This window comes from Hoplias malabaricus, chromosome 9 (assembly GCF_029633855.1).
Source record: "Hoplias malabaricus isolate fHopMal1 chromosome 9, fHopMal1.hap1, whole genome shotgun sequence".
Taxonomy (NCBI): domain Eukaryota; kingdom Metazoa; phylum Chordata; class Actinopteri; order Characiformes; family Erythrinidae; genus Hoplias; species Hoplias malabaricus.
The window spans coordinates 20,170,667-20,189,448 of record NC_089808.1 but is presented as its reverse complement, the minus strand read 5'-3'; the positions used below and the strand labels follow the sequence as shown (position 1 = coordinate 20,189,448).

Here is an 18,782-nt window from a genome sequence, read left to right as displayed (position 1 = left end):
TGAATGAAGAAACTCTATTACTACTATTATATTTTTTAAAGCTTCAATTATAAATCATCAAAATAAATCGGTATGTATTTAGATTACTGACATAATCAATAATGACAGCCCTCAATATGAGCAAAAAATGTCTGCAAAAGCAGACATTGCTATAAACAACACAGAGCAGTGTATTGTGCCACAGTAACACAAATGTAAACATGCTTTAGAAACAAGCCCAGGTTTTTCTGGCAGATTGTGAAAGAGCTGATTCAACTGCTCTGACTCACAGCTCTCGTTCCCACACTGGCTTCTTCATGGAACTCTGCTCCTGCACGAGCAGCTCTGGCTCTCTCACGACACCTGGCAGAGTTAGAGAGTAACCTGGTCCTCCTACACCATCCAGAACCTGCTGCGTGATGACCTTACTGACCCCTGCTTCTTCATAACTACCTTCCACACACACACCCTCTCGCTATCTCAACCAGGCACTCTATTTCCAAACTCTAAAACGATGACCTGATATAGCTGTGCCTCGAAATATTCCACTAAAGTAACACAAAGTATTTTATTTTTATCTAAATCGCAGCTTCAATATCATTGTGATGCTTTACTGACCTGAAATAAAGAGAACAGAGGCTCTGCCACTGCTACTCCAAACTCAGCACTGCAGAAACTACACTATGTACATTCTGGAGGAGGGTAGGAAGCCACCCACCCCCTTCTTCCTCCCACTGCCCCTTGATTACAGGACAGTGGTGTAAAAGTGAATTACCTTCTAAAAATATAGAAGGAAAAAACTAGCAAAAATACTAACCTTACTAACTCATACCTAGTGTGTGTGTTTTCTCAGTGTGTGTGCAGGTTTCATCCAGTCCAAACACGTGTGGTAGGTGTAGGTTGTGCGACATTGTCCACGTGTGTGAGAGACTGGGTGAGTGTGTGAAATTAGGCCCAGCTGGGAATGTTTAGGGAGGAGACACAGTTTTTTCTGATGGCTGAAGTGATCAATGCCCTCAGTCCCTAGCCTGCTTCTTCAATCTTTGGACCACAGCTGCCCCATGGTTATAAAGTGTAATGCACATTTAAGAATATGATTACAGTTATGGCATCAGGCATATATTCCTACACAGAAATAATTATGTCAGTCTAATAAGTGAAAGTAGGTGTCTTGCACAGGGACTCTTATTGGTGTAGCGTGATGTGGTTACTCTGAGGACTAGGTTGTTTGTTTACAGAGTAATTAGATGATATTAGAGGTCAATAATGTCCAGAAATTAATTTATTTTATTAAACCAGATTGTGGAGGCGTCAGAATGTGCTGCACTCAGGATGTCCACTTGATTGCAGATATTAAAAACATCTCAGTGTACGTGACATTCCCTAAGGGATGGCTGATTCTACATGTTTGAGTGGTCCTGTATCTTCCTTACCTTATTGAGGATGATGATGGCCTCTTGGTTGACTGCAGTTATGTTGAAGGTATCTCCCGATTCTCCCTCCAGTATGGTATATTCCAGCTTGGCGTTCTCTCCCAGGTCGGCATCTGTTGCAGAGATTCGGCCCACCTCAGCCCCAGGAACAGCCAGCTCAGAGAGAGAAAAGAGCCAGGTGCCTGAAAGTAAGAGAGAGAGGACAAAGAAAAAGAGTGAGAGTGTAATTTTTATTATGTGTGTGCATATATCAAGTCTAGTTATTTAAAATTCATTATAGTCCAGTTAGAGAGAATTTCCTAAAGCCAAAGTCCAGAACAGAATAATGTTTAACTTGCATTGATCAGTGTCATATCCTGTATATAGAACTAATCTAGTATCTATATAATTATTTCATGTAGTTAACAATACCTAATCAAATTAAAAATACAATTAAATTTGCACAAAATGTTCTTTTCTCACTTCAAGTAAAATTTAAAAATAATCCAATGCTTTTGAAAAATGTGCATATTAAAATAAAGTTCCTAATGTCTTGTCTTGTAGTTGCTGTTGACTTTACAGCTTTTCCCCACAGCATCACAATATCGTCAACCGTCCTTCACTCCCTGCATAACCAGCAAGCTGACTGGCTCTTTTAGCTGAAGGCAAGGATATTATCTTTAAACAGATTCCATGGTGATTGTTGCAAGAACTCCCATTTATATTTCAAACACTGATCTGTCTCCTTATTTATAACATTTCTGGTTTTACATTTAACTGGTTTAACATTTCATGTCCTGAAAGTATCCCAAAAGAACTTTTATCTTGTCCATTTTTATTGGCCCCAGTACAGTGGTGTCTGGAGCCCTGCCCAATCAAGTCACATTGCTCATAATAATGCACAGATCTGAGAAGCATTACATGTGATATGTACAATGCATGTGAGTGGTCTGTGAGTTTCCTGGACCGCTAAACATGTGCCCTAATGGCTAGCAACTTTATACCAATTCAAATAATTATTCCATTCAATTAAATATTTCTCAACAGTTTATCAGCTATAGGTCTATGTCCGGATAGGACAGTGTCTGGGTCTGGACCCAGACCATGGTCTGCCTAGTAGTGACCTCTGCCCAGTGAAAAACAATGACCTATATTTTAGTTTTTTACAAGTTTACTTTTGTACACAGCAGTGTTTTCCTTTAAAGTTGATATTTTGGAAATTTTTTTTTTTCCACAGGACAGCACTGTCCTTTACATTTACTGTTGAGGATGTGTGTGTGTGTGTGTGTGTGCATGTGTGCGCATGTGTGTGTGTGTATATGTACATGGTAGACTTTTTTAACAAAGACTAAGAAAACACAGGACCAACACCAAACCTTCTTGGGAAAATCTTCTCACATCCACAGGTGCTTAAATAAGAAACGGAGCCACATCAGTAGAATATTGGCAGACTAACATTGGTTAAGTATAAAATTTTCACCTTAAGGGAGTTGAAAATGCATTGAGTTTAGCCAATGAGTTTTGGAGACTGTCTGACCATCACAATTTGTTCCTTATCAAAGTGGCACACATCCTTACATTCACCCATTTCTCCTGCTTGGAACTTCATGTTCTAGAGCTGACTGTTTACTTGCTTTCCACCCCCAAACAGCAGCCACTGTCACAAGATAATCACTAATCATACCAACTGAGATGGAGACAGACTGAGATAGTGAAAGCAAAACAAGGCCAAAAGGCGAGCCAGTCAGAAATGAGAAGAGATTTCAGAAATGTACAGAGAGTCACTCATACAAAGCTTTGCTCAAATCAGACTTGTCTCCTTTCGTCCTTTGGTGAGAGTAACAAGCTCATCCGTCAGACTCAGATGATTGGCAACTAGATCCTGTAGCTTTCTCCTCGCTAATACCTCTGCACAGTGACCTTCCCTGGCAGAGCCCTCCATTAAATCAGGCATTAGCTCTCTGGAGCGCACATACACTGCTAAACTACTAGCCTGCTCACTGCAGCTTGCTGAATGTGTTTTGCTGTCTATGACAATCCCTTTCACTTGTGGTATACACCTTTCTGTTCTAGAGTCTTACCTGCTTTTACACTCAGTGAGAATGACCTGAAACATCAGAACCAATCACATGTCTCAGGAACCATCACAGTGTTATGTTGTGTAGTGAATGACCCCATTGCCCTATGTATGGACGGCTAGGATTTGATTCACTGCTTGGGTTGGAGAACATGACAATAGAGTAACAGCGCTTTTCCACTTTACGGTACTTATACTACTCAAATCTACCCCGCTGCTTTTCCTTTTCCATTAGGCAAATTCAGTACCTGGAACAAATAGGGACTAAACCATGATGTGTAAATCTGGTAGAGCACTCAGTAGCCAGAGAGACTTGTCAATCATAATGAAATACAGATGTTTAGCACAAAGTAGTCAAAAAATTGTAAAACCTCAAAGTTATCATAAAATCATCACTCCACATGCCACATAACTCCGACATCCAGCACAAAAAAGCAATCTGTAACATTTCCAAGCTACAGTAATATTGTTAGAGTAGAGATATACTTACTGTTTGTCAATGATTCGCATAAACAACCATCTGTGTCATAAACGTAACTGTTCATATACTTGCTTATTTGCTACGATTGTAAACTTGAGGCTTCCACTAGAGGGCAGATCAGAGAAAGACACAGGTAATTGCAGATTTGTCTCTGACATCGCCTTCTTCAAAACAATTCACCATTGTGATGCGGTTTTAGCCTACACTGCCCCTATCATTTACTTGTGTACTGCACTTTGCCTAAGCATAGGTAATATTTTCTGAGGATGTGCAAAACCGATACACCAAACTGACACAGTTTGTTTTTTTTGTTACATATAAAAACATGCTAAGGAAGGAATGTGGCCATTTTTTGGATCAACCATATTTAGCATGTTTGTAACCTTAACAATGTAGGTTCAAAGTACGCTGCAGAAGGACCTCGTAAAGCGAGACTGAATCGATTCCAATAGTATAAAAGTGGCACCCAAACTCAAGAAAAGCCCCCCCCCCCTCACCCTTAAGCCACCTCTTAATCACAGCGGTGGACCCACATTTATGTGAGAGCACAAAGATGAGGTTAAACAGAGCCAAACAAGCGAAGTAAACTGAGAATACGGGAACAGAGAATAAAGATAACTGAATGAAAATAAGTAAAAAAGCTTCTGCCCCTGCACTTGGGGTCAGGGTGAACAGCAAGCAGCTCATTTGCATTTAAAGGAACAGGCGCTGAAACCAAACCAAAGCATTCCACAGACCTTTCATTAAGATGCTAGAACTGTGTTCACTTGTGAAAAAGGGCTACTACAGGTCCCCTTTAATGTAACTGAGTTCACTAAGAATAAAGGGAGGAATTAATGACATCTGAAAGCGAGCAAAGAAGTGTTATTTTTGTATGAAATAAATGAATAAGACAGAAGTATCAACTCCATTCGGAAATCATGGAAAGCACTACGATGAAGACAGACAAAGAAAAGGCAGACAACAGACATGAGTCACTTTCAGCCTCCTTTATAAGGCTTCAGCATCTGTTTTTAATATCATAACCAGCGATATTATACAGAGCAGCTCACAGCTTTATCCACACAAAACAACAGGCTGAGATCAAAGTCAAAGTTAAACCTCCTCCATGTCCCCAGACTACAAAAAGCTCTGATCGGCAAGAACACACAAATATTACACTTCCTTTCATATCTACATGGGGTTCATGTCAGGCTCCTCATCTGATGTTTCTGACTTCCAGCAGTGCCACTGTGAGGAGGGGCCAGTTAAGGTGAGCCGGGAGAAAAAAAGGCCACAGCGGGTTCCACAGGTGTGCATGGAGAGGCTGGTTCAGTGTTACTGCTATGACATTAGAACTGCCAGGGAACTGTCGGCTGTGATGTGGATCGACTTGAAAGCAGAGGGACAATATATTCCAAAGCAGTTGAGCTATTTTTGTCCTAAAATAATGAGCTGGATGGAATGGTTACATCACACACAGACAAACATACAAATGCATATATATATATATATATATATATATATATATATATATATATATATATATATATATATTATATACACTCACACAAATTCAAGGTTGCACTGTTTGAAATGCAACAGTTTTCAAACAACAAAAGGGATAAACAACAGACCGCCACAACCGCTTGCACTCAAGGTCAAACTGCTTTATATGCAACAATATTCCCATAACACAATGGCTTAATACCACACACAGCTTTATTTGTCTATCTTTGCCCTCTGTGTGAATAAATTCTGATATGCTCCTGACTTACCAAGAAGTGAATCTGAATCATCGAGTCACAAGTCACTAGAATGAGATTATGGGTCAACCTGAGAGTCATAAGATTTAGAATCTAAGGGTGTTTTCACACTTGCACTAGTCTGGTTAAACTGAACTGTGGTTAATATTCACCCTTGGTGCAGTTCATTTGGGCAGGTGTGAAAGAACTAATGACACCTGGATGAGGACCAAAACAACATTACTGAGACTCTCTCGAGAGAAAGTGGTCTTGGTCCAGTCCCAAAAAAACTCTGGTGCTGTTCATTTCTGGTGAGAACATGATCCGACCTTGACCCGACCCAACTGTAGGGTGTACGAAGCATGTCAGTGCTAAACAGCTCCCGTAGCCAGGTTGTTCTCTTTGGCAACTCATAAACTGATGCATTCTTGTTATTTTGGGTGAAGTGAGAACACCATCCCGGTATTTCAACCATTCTTGGCATTTGAGTTTTTGAATATTGGAACGTCCCTTCCGCAGTGGAAGGTTATGTCAAGCAAGAACTTGAGAACCCAAGAACACAATACTGAAAAAACAGCCAGTCAGGCTTGAGCAATCAGCGGTGAGAACATTCTCACATGGTTTGCTGTGATGTGTGTGTTTTGGTACGATTGCATTTTTCCCTGTGTGAAAACAAATCCAACCAATAGGTAAAACTCTCAAAGCTTACAAACTTTTTAACTTATTCAGACCAGTGCAGACGAACTACAGGTGTGAAAACGACCCAAAAAGAAATCAAGTCACTCAGATACCAATAAAAGTTGATTCACAAGGACATGAATCCAGGTTGAATCAAAGGTCGTCAATCACTTGGATATGAGTCATGAGTCATGAGTCATGGGTCATGAGTCATGGGTCACAGGAATATCAGTAGGTTAGAACCTAATAACCTACCATATCAATCCACCTACCGACGTGTTTTTGGGTGTTGGGAGGAAACCCAACCAGACACAGGGAGAACACACCACACTCCTCACAGATAGTGACCTAGAGTGAACCCAGAACCCAGGGCCATGAAGCTGTGCATTAGTGACATAGTAGCACCAGCATGCTGCTATAATAATTAACTGTTCTAACCCTAGACGTTTTATATTTACATTCAGATGCACTAAATTGCATCAGAAAAGCTAATGCTATTACTAACAATTACCAGGGTACAAGATTACAGGCTTGGCTAGCAGTCAGGACTAAGTGACGCCACAGAGATTCCCACTGGCGGTGTGACATATTGGTGCAAGGCATGCTGGGACTTGTAGTGGGAGATTGGAGAGCAAAAAAAAAAAAAAAGGTCCCACAGCTTTACACAATTTCATTTTTTTCCCTTCTAGAGGCATCTGTACCCCCCCACCCACCCCCAAAAAAACACAAAAACACAAAAATACACACACACACACACATGCAGGGGTTAGGCCCAGTACCAGCGGTGTCTGTGAATGGAAAGCAGCGGTGGCCAAGTCTGGTGTCACTTTCAGCTTTCTTCTCACATAGTCTCCCTGCTAGCTACAAAATCATTCATTCATTTTCCCAAGCTTCAAACAGAGAAGCTCCTCTTCACAGGCTACCCCCCCACCACCCACACACACACACACACACACACACACACACAGTGGAGCACTCGACCTATCCACCTATCGCCTCCTAAATCACAAACCAAGCAGGAAAAAGGACAGAACAGAACAGGCAAGACCCCAGGGTGATCAGATGCGATTATTTGCGAAGTTTAACAGCCAATGGAACAGCGTGAGAGAACGAGCCCAGTGCTGAGGCTCCACTGGGCCGCTGTAATTGTTCTCAGGAGGGACAATTGAAGGCCTCTGCAACGCCTCCACCAACCCACTTCACAAACCCATCGAAATTCTGGCCTTGCCTGGAGAATTTGGGGAAGGATTTATTTTGGTCCGCTTATATTTATCCTTGTAAACTCAGGCATTTACAAGTCAGTAACACAACCTATGGTGTATGAAAAGGCTTTATATATGGCATCCACAATACTTTACAATCCAAGGAAAAGTGTCACAAGGGTGACAAGTGTATGTCTTTTTGGCCTTAATTCAGAAGCTAGAATTATACTGTAAGGACTGTTGCCCCCTCCAGCGTGTGTTCCTGCCCTGTACCCCAATGATTCTGGGTAGGCTCCGGACCCACCGCAACTCTGAAATGCATTAGCGGTTACAGACAATGAATGAATTAATTAATTAATTGTACTGTATGAAAACAACGTAATGAAAAAGTGAAATGTGCTATTATCTTCATTGCTCAGAAGTACAGTGATATTTGACCTCCACTTGTAACCCATCCATGCATTAACACACACACACACACACCCACACACACACCAAAGCTGTAGTCAGTGAACTCTTGCCCAGTTTGCAGTTAGATACCCCAATTAAAGGCAATGTCTGCTATTGTGTGGAACTGCTGTTCTCTCATGTGTTTACGTTTAGAAGCTCCACATCTGGTATGTTTGTATGTATGCATGAAAAAACAACTGTTTGTGTAACTTGTCTATAATAACATTCACTTTTGAATTACAACAGAAACTCATTTGTAATCCGAGTTGTTTAGTTTTGTAGCATTTTTGATTAGTGCAGTTAGCACTCTCTGGAGTTTAGTCAGTTCCACATTAAATAAAAACTACAGCATAACTAAATCAATATTACCCAATTATGGAGCAGGAATAGCGCAATATCCTCATCTCGGTTCATGCTTTTTCAGTGTTTGGAGGTCTATTTGTTGTAGAAAAACCTCCAGACCACTGCTCTACCACTGAGCACAAAGCATGAACACACCCTGGACAGGGTGCCATTCCATCACAGGCATCATGCACTCACTCAGTCACTCACACACTTGGCATCCATGTATCCTAAGCCAAACACCCACATTAATTAATGATCATCACTTTATTCTGAGGTCATCTGAATGCACCAGTTTACTGTTATGAGGTCATATGAGGGTACACATGCATTATACAGTTGGGAGCAGGGTTGTGGGGGGTTCTGCAGATTAATTCCGCTCTAGCTCTGAATACACATTCTCGGGGGAAGAGAGAGGCAGGTACTTTTAAGGCAGACAATCTGGAATAAAGGGAATGCAATGAAGTGTGATTTAAAAGAATAATTAAAAAAAAAAACGACAAAACATGGCCGTTTATTAACACGGGTCACAGGTGATAAGCATGCCAGAATGGACAGAAAGTGTGGCCGAATGGTCTTATCTGCGGAGGAGGCATTTTACTGCTGTGGAGAAGGGTGCGTTGAGTTAGGAGAGTCATTAAAAAAAGTGTCTAGCTGGCTAAAGCTGGTCCAGTGCTTGAAAATAGCCTGAATAAAATCTGCATCCGTTTAGTAAAAGTCCAGCAAGGCTTCCAAACAGGACAGCGGAGAGGAGAAGCGGAGCTGTATAAGCAGCAGGAGTATAAATCCACTTGGACAATGCTTTTTAAGATCATGTGGGTGGAAACTTATGGAGACATTTGTAGGCTGGAGAATATAGATCAGGAATGCAGTCATGAAAATGCAGTGGTGGAAATGTTTCTACTGTAAATTGTCAATGCATTCCCTCCATAACAAGAGCAGCACACTTGTGCTACCTCATTGCTTACACACTAGATTTGATTGCCCCAAAGAACTGCTTGATGATTTACTTAACTTCTCTCTATGAACTGATATGTCCTTGAGTGCAAAACTGAAAATGAACACTCCACCTGTTTCCCACTTGCGTAGATGAGTGCAATCTACAAACATTACAGACACTCATCTGTCTGGGTCATAAATGTCAAATCTCTGTCAAACACAAAGTACCTCTACAATAATGCAACTTTCTGCTAGCATACCAGTGGGGTTTCTAATATTGTTATTAGTGTTATAGGTATTAGATACCTCTGCATGGCCAAACAGTTCTTAAGGCTGTTCCGTATCATTCCACACAATTGTGGACACATTAGCCTTGTTATGGTTTCTTTTTTCATTGCTAAATATTTATATTTATGCTAATTAGCATGCTAAATAAAGGGAGAACTATGTGTATTTGGGTTGTTTTTCATATTTCTTTGGTTATGTGAAAAAGCAGTGCAGACTACACTCCATAAATACAGAACAAAAGTTTCTAGCCTTAGACATTTTGATAATGTCCTAACTATAACAGTCACGTTACCTAGCTTAAAGCCACCAATCATATTACAGCAGGTCCTAGGAGTTAATCTGGCCAATCAACAGTCAGAAAAAATGAATGACAAGTAAATGATTTACAAAATCATTTGGTCAAGATATGTTATAGCTCGTCATATAATACACTTTTTTTATATAAAATATAGGGAGAAATGTTACTATTCACTCAACTGTAAAAACTTTTGTTGTGGAAGAAATTTGTTGGCGCAGCACAAAGCTTAGGCCAAATCCACACAGATCTTGATATTCCTCCCTGTTTTCGAAAATATCACCATCCAGATTAATAAGAAAACCATTGCATTATCCTATTATCCTATCCTGTTAGTCCTGTTTGTCCAATATTTCATCAGTATCAGCAGGGAGCCAATGAAAACCAAAGAGATTGATTTCACCATCTCTTACTTCTAATTATTGCTAGTAGTTACTCTACAATGCAAGGACTCCTGTCCAGCTTCTGAAGACTGGAGACCTGTACTGGACCATTTTCCTTGTCTAATTCAATGAAAATCCTTGTTCCAGTCAAAATATTCATCCATTCATTCATCCATTATCTGTAACTGCTTATCCAGGTCAGGGGTGCGGTCCAACCAAAACATAAACAATGAAATCTAATACTTGTACTTAATTCAATACTTGTAGAATTTAAATACAACAAGTGTGGTGATTCTATTAAATAAAAATGAACTAAATCACAGATATGTATTTTCTTTTATTGCCAGAATTCATTATGCTTTCTAGAAGGCCTAAGGGCTCCCTACTGACACACATGCCCACACACACACACACAACTGCAGCTATTTTCATATGCTATAACTTTCAGAATGCGTTACACATTTGTGAAATAGGCTCGGCAAGAACTATAACAGAAGCAGATTATGCAAAGCACTCTCAGCTGCACACACAGAATACATTTGTCTGGGAAATCCTGTAGGAAATCTTTAAGTATAATTATCTGCGATTTACATGCACCAACATTCGAACAAAGTATCTTAACATAGAAACGCAAGCTGTAGGTTAAAAAAAAAACAGCATAGCATCTCATATGCATTCAACAGCTGCAATTTAGGCTGCGATGTGATTTACACAGAATGGAAGTTTGTTGTGTTGATCAAAGGAAAGAAAAAAATGGCTGCAGGCAAAAGGAAGCACATGGAATTTGTGGAAGCCTGTTCCGGAAAGAGTGGGGGTTAAATTTCCCAAGAGTAGAATGTTATTGAGGGGTAACCAGATCATATCAAAATAATGTTGTATTCTTCCAAAAATTTAAATCCAAAGTAGCTGGAAGGCTAAGTAATATCACAATTAGACAGTGGTTCTCAAAATTTATTAGAGCATGTCCCACCCATTATCAAACCAAAACCTCCAAGGACCACCTATAAGTCATATCAATGAAACACACACACCACAAAAAAGTAGTACACAGGCATACAAATGCCATTGAAGGGCTGAGACTAGTCATGCAGTGTAAGAGACTTAATCAGTGAGCTTCAAACACAGCTCTGGCTTAGCATCTATCTTGCTACAGTACTTGGTCTTTTTCGTGTCATCTCTTTGACAAGTGTTAAACAAAGCTCTTTATTAGTTTTGCTTGGTTTATCTTCTTTTGGAATCCACAAGTTGGCATTGTAAGATGTTACTTGAGATTTGGGACAGCAATATACTTAATTGTGGATGTGCACTGGTTCAGATCTTTAAGTTGATATTTGCCCAAATGGTATTTTGTAAAAAACCACAAATTTATTTTCATTTAAAGAGATTTCTGAAAAGTCTGAAACAGGTTCTGTAACTCATACATAATAACTTTACATTATTAAAAATAAAGGTGCAACGAAATGTTCTTTGACCTATGCCATAGAAGAGCCACTTTAGGTTCCATGAAGAACAACGAATGTTTAAGAGATATGTGAGTGAGACAAACCTTTTAAGGTTTAAAAATCCATCCCTTGATCATAAGTTTCCTTACCCATTCAAATATATTAGCAAAAAATGGATCTTTATGGAACCAAACATGATTCTTTTATGGCATTGATCAAACAACATGTTGTTTCTTTTTCAGTAAATGTAGTATATTTTCAGACACACACATTGAGAACCACTGCAATAAGTAGTAAGTAAGGAGATAGCACCATGTAGATTGGTTCAAATCCATAGATAGTCCCAGTGTGAATCGGTTTACCATTGCTGTTTCTCAATATGCATTCTTGTGTGTTTTTACATTCTAGTGTTCTTGGGAAACGTCATCAGATGCAGCCCAAGTACTGCTCCATTTAAAAGTCCACATCTAGCCAAGTACAGTACAAATAGCTGGATGTGTTCTTAATCCGCCCGTGATACCGAGGATGCACTGGAACGTGACTTCTGTAGAGCGTAGAAAGCATTTCACACCAACCTAAACATAATGGCTTTTTTTCCAGGTGAATCATCAAGTATGCTGACTTTCCAATTATAGAATGACCATACAGCACCCTCCTGTCCTCAGGAGTTTGTACTTGCGAGTCCAACTCACCAAGTTTGTACTACCAAGTACAAAGCAGTTTGAATTTGACATACTTTGTATTGCGAAACAGCCCGTGTTCCTAAAAGCTTTTTAACACTTCCAGGCCACAAATAGTCAGTGTAATGGCTGTTTTACAATGTGTAAAAGAAAGCAAATTTTTCTCTTTCAGTATTTTCAGTCTAAACGAAAAGTAAAATAACATTCAAGGATATTGAAGAATATGGAAAAGCGTTACAACAATGCAAGACTTGGTCAACCAGCAAACAAGTCTGCATCAGAGAGGCAGTACTAGAAGCTTTCATCTCTGACCAACATGTGAAAACCAAGCTCCATTCTCGCTTCAGATCTGGTCTCTCTAAAATGCTGGTGTTTTTAGAACACTGTAGTGGCTGCTCCAGAGCCCAGGGTTCAAGAAGGTGGACTGTGTTATGGATTACCTGCAGAAAATTCAACCAACTTCAAAGACTGAAAATGTGAAAACTGAAAGTAGGTCAATGGAAAACTGGAAGCTACAACAAAAATAAAGAGCAAACCCTAAATATTATGTAAATGTTCAAGTTTGAGTCCAAGGTCACACACAAAACTGACCTTGAGACAGGCGAGTGAACTTGGAGAAGTTTGGGGAGACATCCTGAATAGAACAGAAGCCGGACTCCCTTGTCACTCAGCAAGAGAAAGCACAGAAAGCAAACGTCATGGAACAGTGTGTAGTGACTGAGTGAACGTGTGAAATTGTCAATAGGTGTAATTGTGTGAGTGACTGAGTGAATGTGTGAAATTGTCCATTGGTGCGAGTGTGTGGATGAATGGGTGAGTGAAATTGATGATTAAGTGAGTGCCTTGGTGAGTGTTTGAAATTGACTACAGGTCTGTGTGTGTGACTGGGTGAACATGTGAAATTGTCAACAGGTGTGAGTGATTGACTTACGTGTCAAATTGTCAACAGATATGAGTGAGTGAGTGACTGGATGAGTGTGCAAAATTGTCCACAGATGTGACTATGTGAGAGACAGGTGAGTGTGTAAAATTGTCTATCTCTGTGTTTGTGAATGAAAGGATTACTGACTGATGCCCTAGCACCCTGTCCAGACTATGTTCTTCCTTGCACTGAATGGTTTTGGGTAGCTTCTGGACCCACTACGACCTTGATCAGAATATCCAGACCTTTCCAGATATGTTCTAAGATGATTTTCTAAGTGTTTAACAGCACACATATCAGGAAAAATAAGCAGAATAGGACGAGGAAGTAGGGGCTGGATGACAGTGTTTATTGATGATGATGATTTTCAGTTGCCTCTTGTTTTTAGAAAAGTTTTCTTCCCATGTGACTATGCTGTTGTGCCACTGACTGACTGACTGGCTCATTAGCTTCTGCGATGAGAGCAAGCGCTTGCGAGTGTCTTAGGGCGCTTTTTCGGAAGTGTAATGTTGCTGCCGTGAGAGAAATGATTTAGGATCTGAGTGAGCTGCGTTTAAAATATGTAGCGGAGGGATTGGCCACTGGTGTCTGAAACTACTTCATTTATGCTGGACTGTGAACACACTTTTTGTGAATGGTAACGGTAAACATCTTGCACTTCACACATTTACAGTACATTTACATTTGCAGAATTTTTTCCCAAGTGACTTACAAATATGCTTTGTTTTTTGTTCTGAAAATATATCCTCACAGGTACAGTTAGTTCAGTGGTACTTGGACTCTATTCCTAAAACCCCCTCTTGAGTCCAGTGCAAGGCTGCCCAATCCTGGTCCAGGAGATCTACCACCCTGCTCTGTTTAGCTCCAATTTGAATCAAACACATCTGATCATGGTAACGAAGGCCTTATGGGGCATGTGAATATTAGAGCTGGGTGTGTGTCCAAAATGGTAGATCTGCAGGACCAAAATTGAGCAGTCTGGTCTAGTGGAACTAGAAGTCTAGAGATGCTTTTCCACTGGTATCGGCTCGGCACAGCTCTACCTGTTTTTCCCTGGTCACATTTCTACTACCACAGCTCCCCTGCAAAATGTAGCCAGTGACATTGCAGAACCCCCACAGAATGACAGCAGTAATTCATTGTGTATTTGCATGTTTTTTTTTACATTTATTTATGTATATATGTTTGTATGTATTTCAATAACCACTTCCGGGGCCCAGTTCTCACAGGTTAGCAAAGTTTTTTCTTAGTTTACATTGGCCACTGATGCAAAGAGTGTTTTAACCTCTTCAAAAGTCCACAGCGTAATTTTTACTTGCTGCCGTTGTGAGTCTGCCGTTGTGACCTCTGCTGTAAGTTGGAGATTTAACAAATGGCCAGTTTGTGCTGGATGTCTGCATTTTGTGGTGATTGACATGTCTCTCTAGGCAATCAGCTTTCTGCAAGGTTTACTCGTAATGTTTAGTACATCTTTGCTCTTTTAGCCGGGTCAAAAAATGTGCTAGCTTTCAGGGACCAGGTACCAGATTTACCTAGTGGAAATCAAACAAGCAGATTCGAGTAGGTAGCATGCATTGGAAAAGCACCATAGTGGACCAGGTTTTGACCACTGCCATCAATTAGGAATGGCCTGATCCATTCTTGGCATTGTAGGCAGGCACAGTTGAGAACTTTTTAAGGTGTAAACATCATTTAAATAAAAATACAAATTTATATGTAGCTGTATATTGCTGTTTGTCTCTCACAGCAACCAGCAACAAACTTTGTGTACCCAAGTTTGTAGGAATATGAACAGCAAAGGGCAGGTATATTCCATATTCATTGAAAATGAGAACTTTCCTTGTGTTTCAAAAGTTGTAAATGAGGCTAAAACCAATCTCTCTCTCTCAGACACTCCCTCTCCTCTCTGAATTCTTGTACTTGCCTCGTGATGTGACTATCATTCGACCTCAATGACACTTGACCTCAATAATGTTTGTGTGCTGTCCAATACTTACAAGCATCTATACACAGGAAGTCCTGTCCAGAGGTGAGGTAGATTTTGCCTGAAGAGCAGCTTCTTAATATTATAGGATCTAGTCACAGTAACCTTCGATATTTGGTTTTAGGATCTATTAACCAGTTATTTATGAGACAACATGTTGGATCCTAGGTCACAACAAAAACTTGAAAAGAAATATATGAAAAATAGTCGTTTGAAGATGAGACAAAATGTCAGTTTGTTTCTTTCAGACTGACAATGCTCGAAAGAATGATTCTTTGGATGAGTTGGCATGAGTCGACTCCTCTTCATTAACTACATTTACTTTGACTTTATGCCACTGCCCTCACTGTCAACAAAGATTCTGCTCAGCAAAACAGAAGTTCCACAATAATATCTGCCTCATGTCGCAGGACTGTTAGGAACAAAAAGAAGGTTTTAACCTGACTCATAGAACTTTTAGACCAAAATGTCTTCACACTCCTAAAAGAAAACCATTCTCCTTAATCACACAACATAGCTGTGAAGACTGTGGTGTGTCCTTTGTGCTGTGTGTAAATTGAAAAGGAGTCGACTCTCAAAAAATCATAACTGTTGGGCAATGATTCATAGAGTTCAAACTCTCAGTCTCAATTTGCAGTGCAAAAAGTGGCCATATTCCTTCCACAGTTTGGGATGTTAACATGTTTTGTAAATGTAACATAACTTTTAAGCTATTGTTTATGAAAGTTAGAAATAAATATTACCTCTAAAATTGTAAAACTTTTAAAAAACATTACTAAAATTAGTCATGCATTTTAGTAAGTTGTTTTTGATTTAATTAACTATAATTAGGCTGTTTTTAAGCTTATATCGATTAAAACTAGACTACACGTATTAATATTTAAATTACTAAATGAGATAAAATACACAATTTAGTCAAAAGACTAAGACTAAAAGTAAATTAAAATCAGCTGCCAAATTTAATGCTGTCTTACAGCGTAACTCAGTACAGTGCCTGACATCTGAATTGGACAGTTAGTGTTCCCCTTCAAGTGTGTTGAGCTATAGCCAGCAGCTCAAAACAATACAGTGATTGGATTTACATGTCACAGAAGTAAGATTCTACAATCCATCTTTAAAACAAAATCTACCAAAAACCCCATGCAATGTATACTGTCAAAAAAATCAATGTAATTGATCCTTCGAAAGGTACAGAAGGGGTCTTTAAGTTCCAGTTGCATTCCTTAAAGGTCTATAACATTCTCATCTCCAGAAGGAAGTTTGGGTATCTACATTTTCATAATAGTACTGTTTTACAAAGAAAAACAACAGAAACATTTGGAGCTGAATATGGATTTTTGAAATAATATTAACTTCAAAATCTACAAAAAAATGTAAAATGGTAAAAGTATTTTAGTAAGTTACCATACTAAATATACTAAAATGCACACTTGAGAGTCTCCCCTCAGTGAAAGGTACCACTGCAGAGCCAGTTTTTCCAAGAATGTACACAAAGCACCAGCACATAACTGTTTACCAAAAGCACGTGGGTATGATTTCTTACCTAACTAAACATTAACAGCGAGAGAATTCCAATTTCAGAAGCAGATGAGCCGCCCCACAACTTTTGACAGGCAGTGGACATTATAATAATGCAGAGCGGCCAGGAGCGCAGGGGTCAATTTGGCACTTTTGGGCCGAACGAATAGATTTGGCAGTGTGAGGATGCAGCGTGGGAGCGCGTGAAGGGTCCACTTACTGAGCATGAATACGCAAAGAGAGCGGGGGGTAGAAAGGGAAAGGGAGAGTGAGCGAGTGAGCAAGTGAGAGAGACAGAGAGAGAGAGAGACAGAGAGAGAGAGAGAGAAGGACGAGAGATAAGAAAAGCGACATGGAATGAAAAGAGCTTTGATGGAGAACGGAAACGAATGAGGGTGAGAGTGTGTGAAGGGGAAAAGGGAGAGGAAAAAAGGGAATAAGGAAAGCAGAGATGCAACGAGAGGCATGAGAGAGAGGGGGTGGTGCACGAAATGTAGTATAGAAAGAAAAAGACAGATTATTTATCATTCAAATAGATTTGTATGGTTTGGGCCAGAATAAGTGTGTGTGTGTGTGTGTGTGTGTGTGAGAGAGAGAGAGAGAGAGAGAGAGAGAGAGAGAGAGAGAGAGAGAGATGGAGAGAGTGCGCCTGGATGAGGCTGTTTGTGTAAGAGGTGGTGTGTGTCTGCAAGCAATGTATCCAGTGCTGATTTTACTGTCTGCTGAAGCAGAAAGTGCTGAACTTTAGCTGAAATATTAATAAAGAGAAAGAATACAGCAATAGAGGAATAAAAGCCAGAATAACAGAGGCTAATATTAAGCAGTGTGTTTTTAATTAGCGCGTGTATTAAAGATACAAGGCTCAATTAGCTACAACAATTATTAGGATTCATGTCATTAACTAATAATTTTGTTCTCGTCATTGTCACCAGAGTATCTTCCACAATGTAGAATCTACTCTAAATACGAGGGACAAATTTGTCTTAGTCTAGTGTCCAGTGTCCAGAGGAGTCGACAAAGGATGAGGCTATTCTCTGGTGGGTCAGTTTAATTAACACTGGAATGGGCATAGCTAACCTCTGGTAAAATATGAGAGAGAGAGAGAGAGAGAGAGAGAGAGAGAGAGAGAGAGAGAGAGAGAGAGAGGAGAGAAAATCGAAAGAGAATCTACTGGGATTATACCAATAAAATGGGACACTAGAGTGATGTGTTTGATCCAAAACAAAACACCTAACACCAGTGCAGAACCTCACTAACCTTTCCATGGCGAAATGCCATCAAATCCTCACAGAAATGTTCCTACATCAGGAGTAACACCTCCCTTGAACAGGTGAAACTGTTAATGAAACAAAGGTAGGCAAACGTCCAAAACGTGTCTAAAAACTTGTGGCCACTTAGGGTATAACGTAAGACACAAGTCATACCACAGCTTGAGCTAGTTAAATAAAAAAAAATATACCAGTTAGGATGTGTAGGAGGTGCACAGAAAAAAATACATAATATTAAAAAAACAGCAGTGGGCCTAGAATTGACCCTTGGGGAACCCCACATATTAGAATTGAATTGAATAGTGTGTGAGCAAGCATGTGTCCAACCAACAGCATCTTGTCAACAGAATCTGACCACTGATGAAGAAGAGAAGATGACCAATACAAAATACCAATACTAGACTGGTCATAGAGACGCAGACATCTGACCACAGTAATGACCCATATACTTATTCCTATACTGGTCCATAAATTAATTCCTGTACTGATCCCTACACTGAGCCCTTTACTGGTCCCTATACAGATCCCTATAGTTATTTCTATATTAAAACCTACACTTATCCCTATACTGAAATAATAAATGGTGCCTATACTGATGCCTACACTGATCCCTTCAATAATCCCTATAATGTCCCCTACATATCTCCCTATTATCATCCCTATTCTGGTCCCTGCTCGGTCCTGGCATCACTGATCCCTATAGTGATCCTTATATTGA

The 18,782-nt window shown here is 39.8% G+C and overlaps 1 protein-coding gene across 1 annotated transcript in view; it reads right to left on the bottom strand.

Annotated features, from left to right (window-relative positions):
- LOC136706918 (cadherin-18) overlaps positions 1–18,782 on the bottom strand; it is a 234,593-nt gene that overhangs the window by 40,781 nt on the left and 175,030 nt on the right. Inside the window, exon 7 of the mRNA XM_066680665.1 lies at positions 1,413–1,594. Coding sequence (XP_066536762.1) covers positions 1,413–1,594 — 182 coding nt within the window. The remainder of the gene's footprint in view (positions 1–1,412; positions 1,595–18,782) is intronic.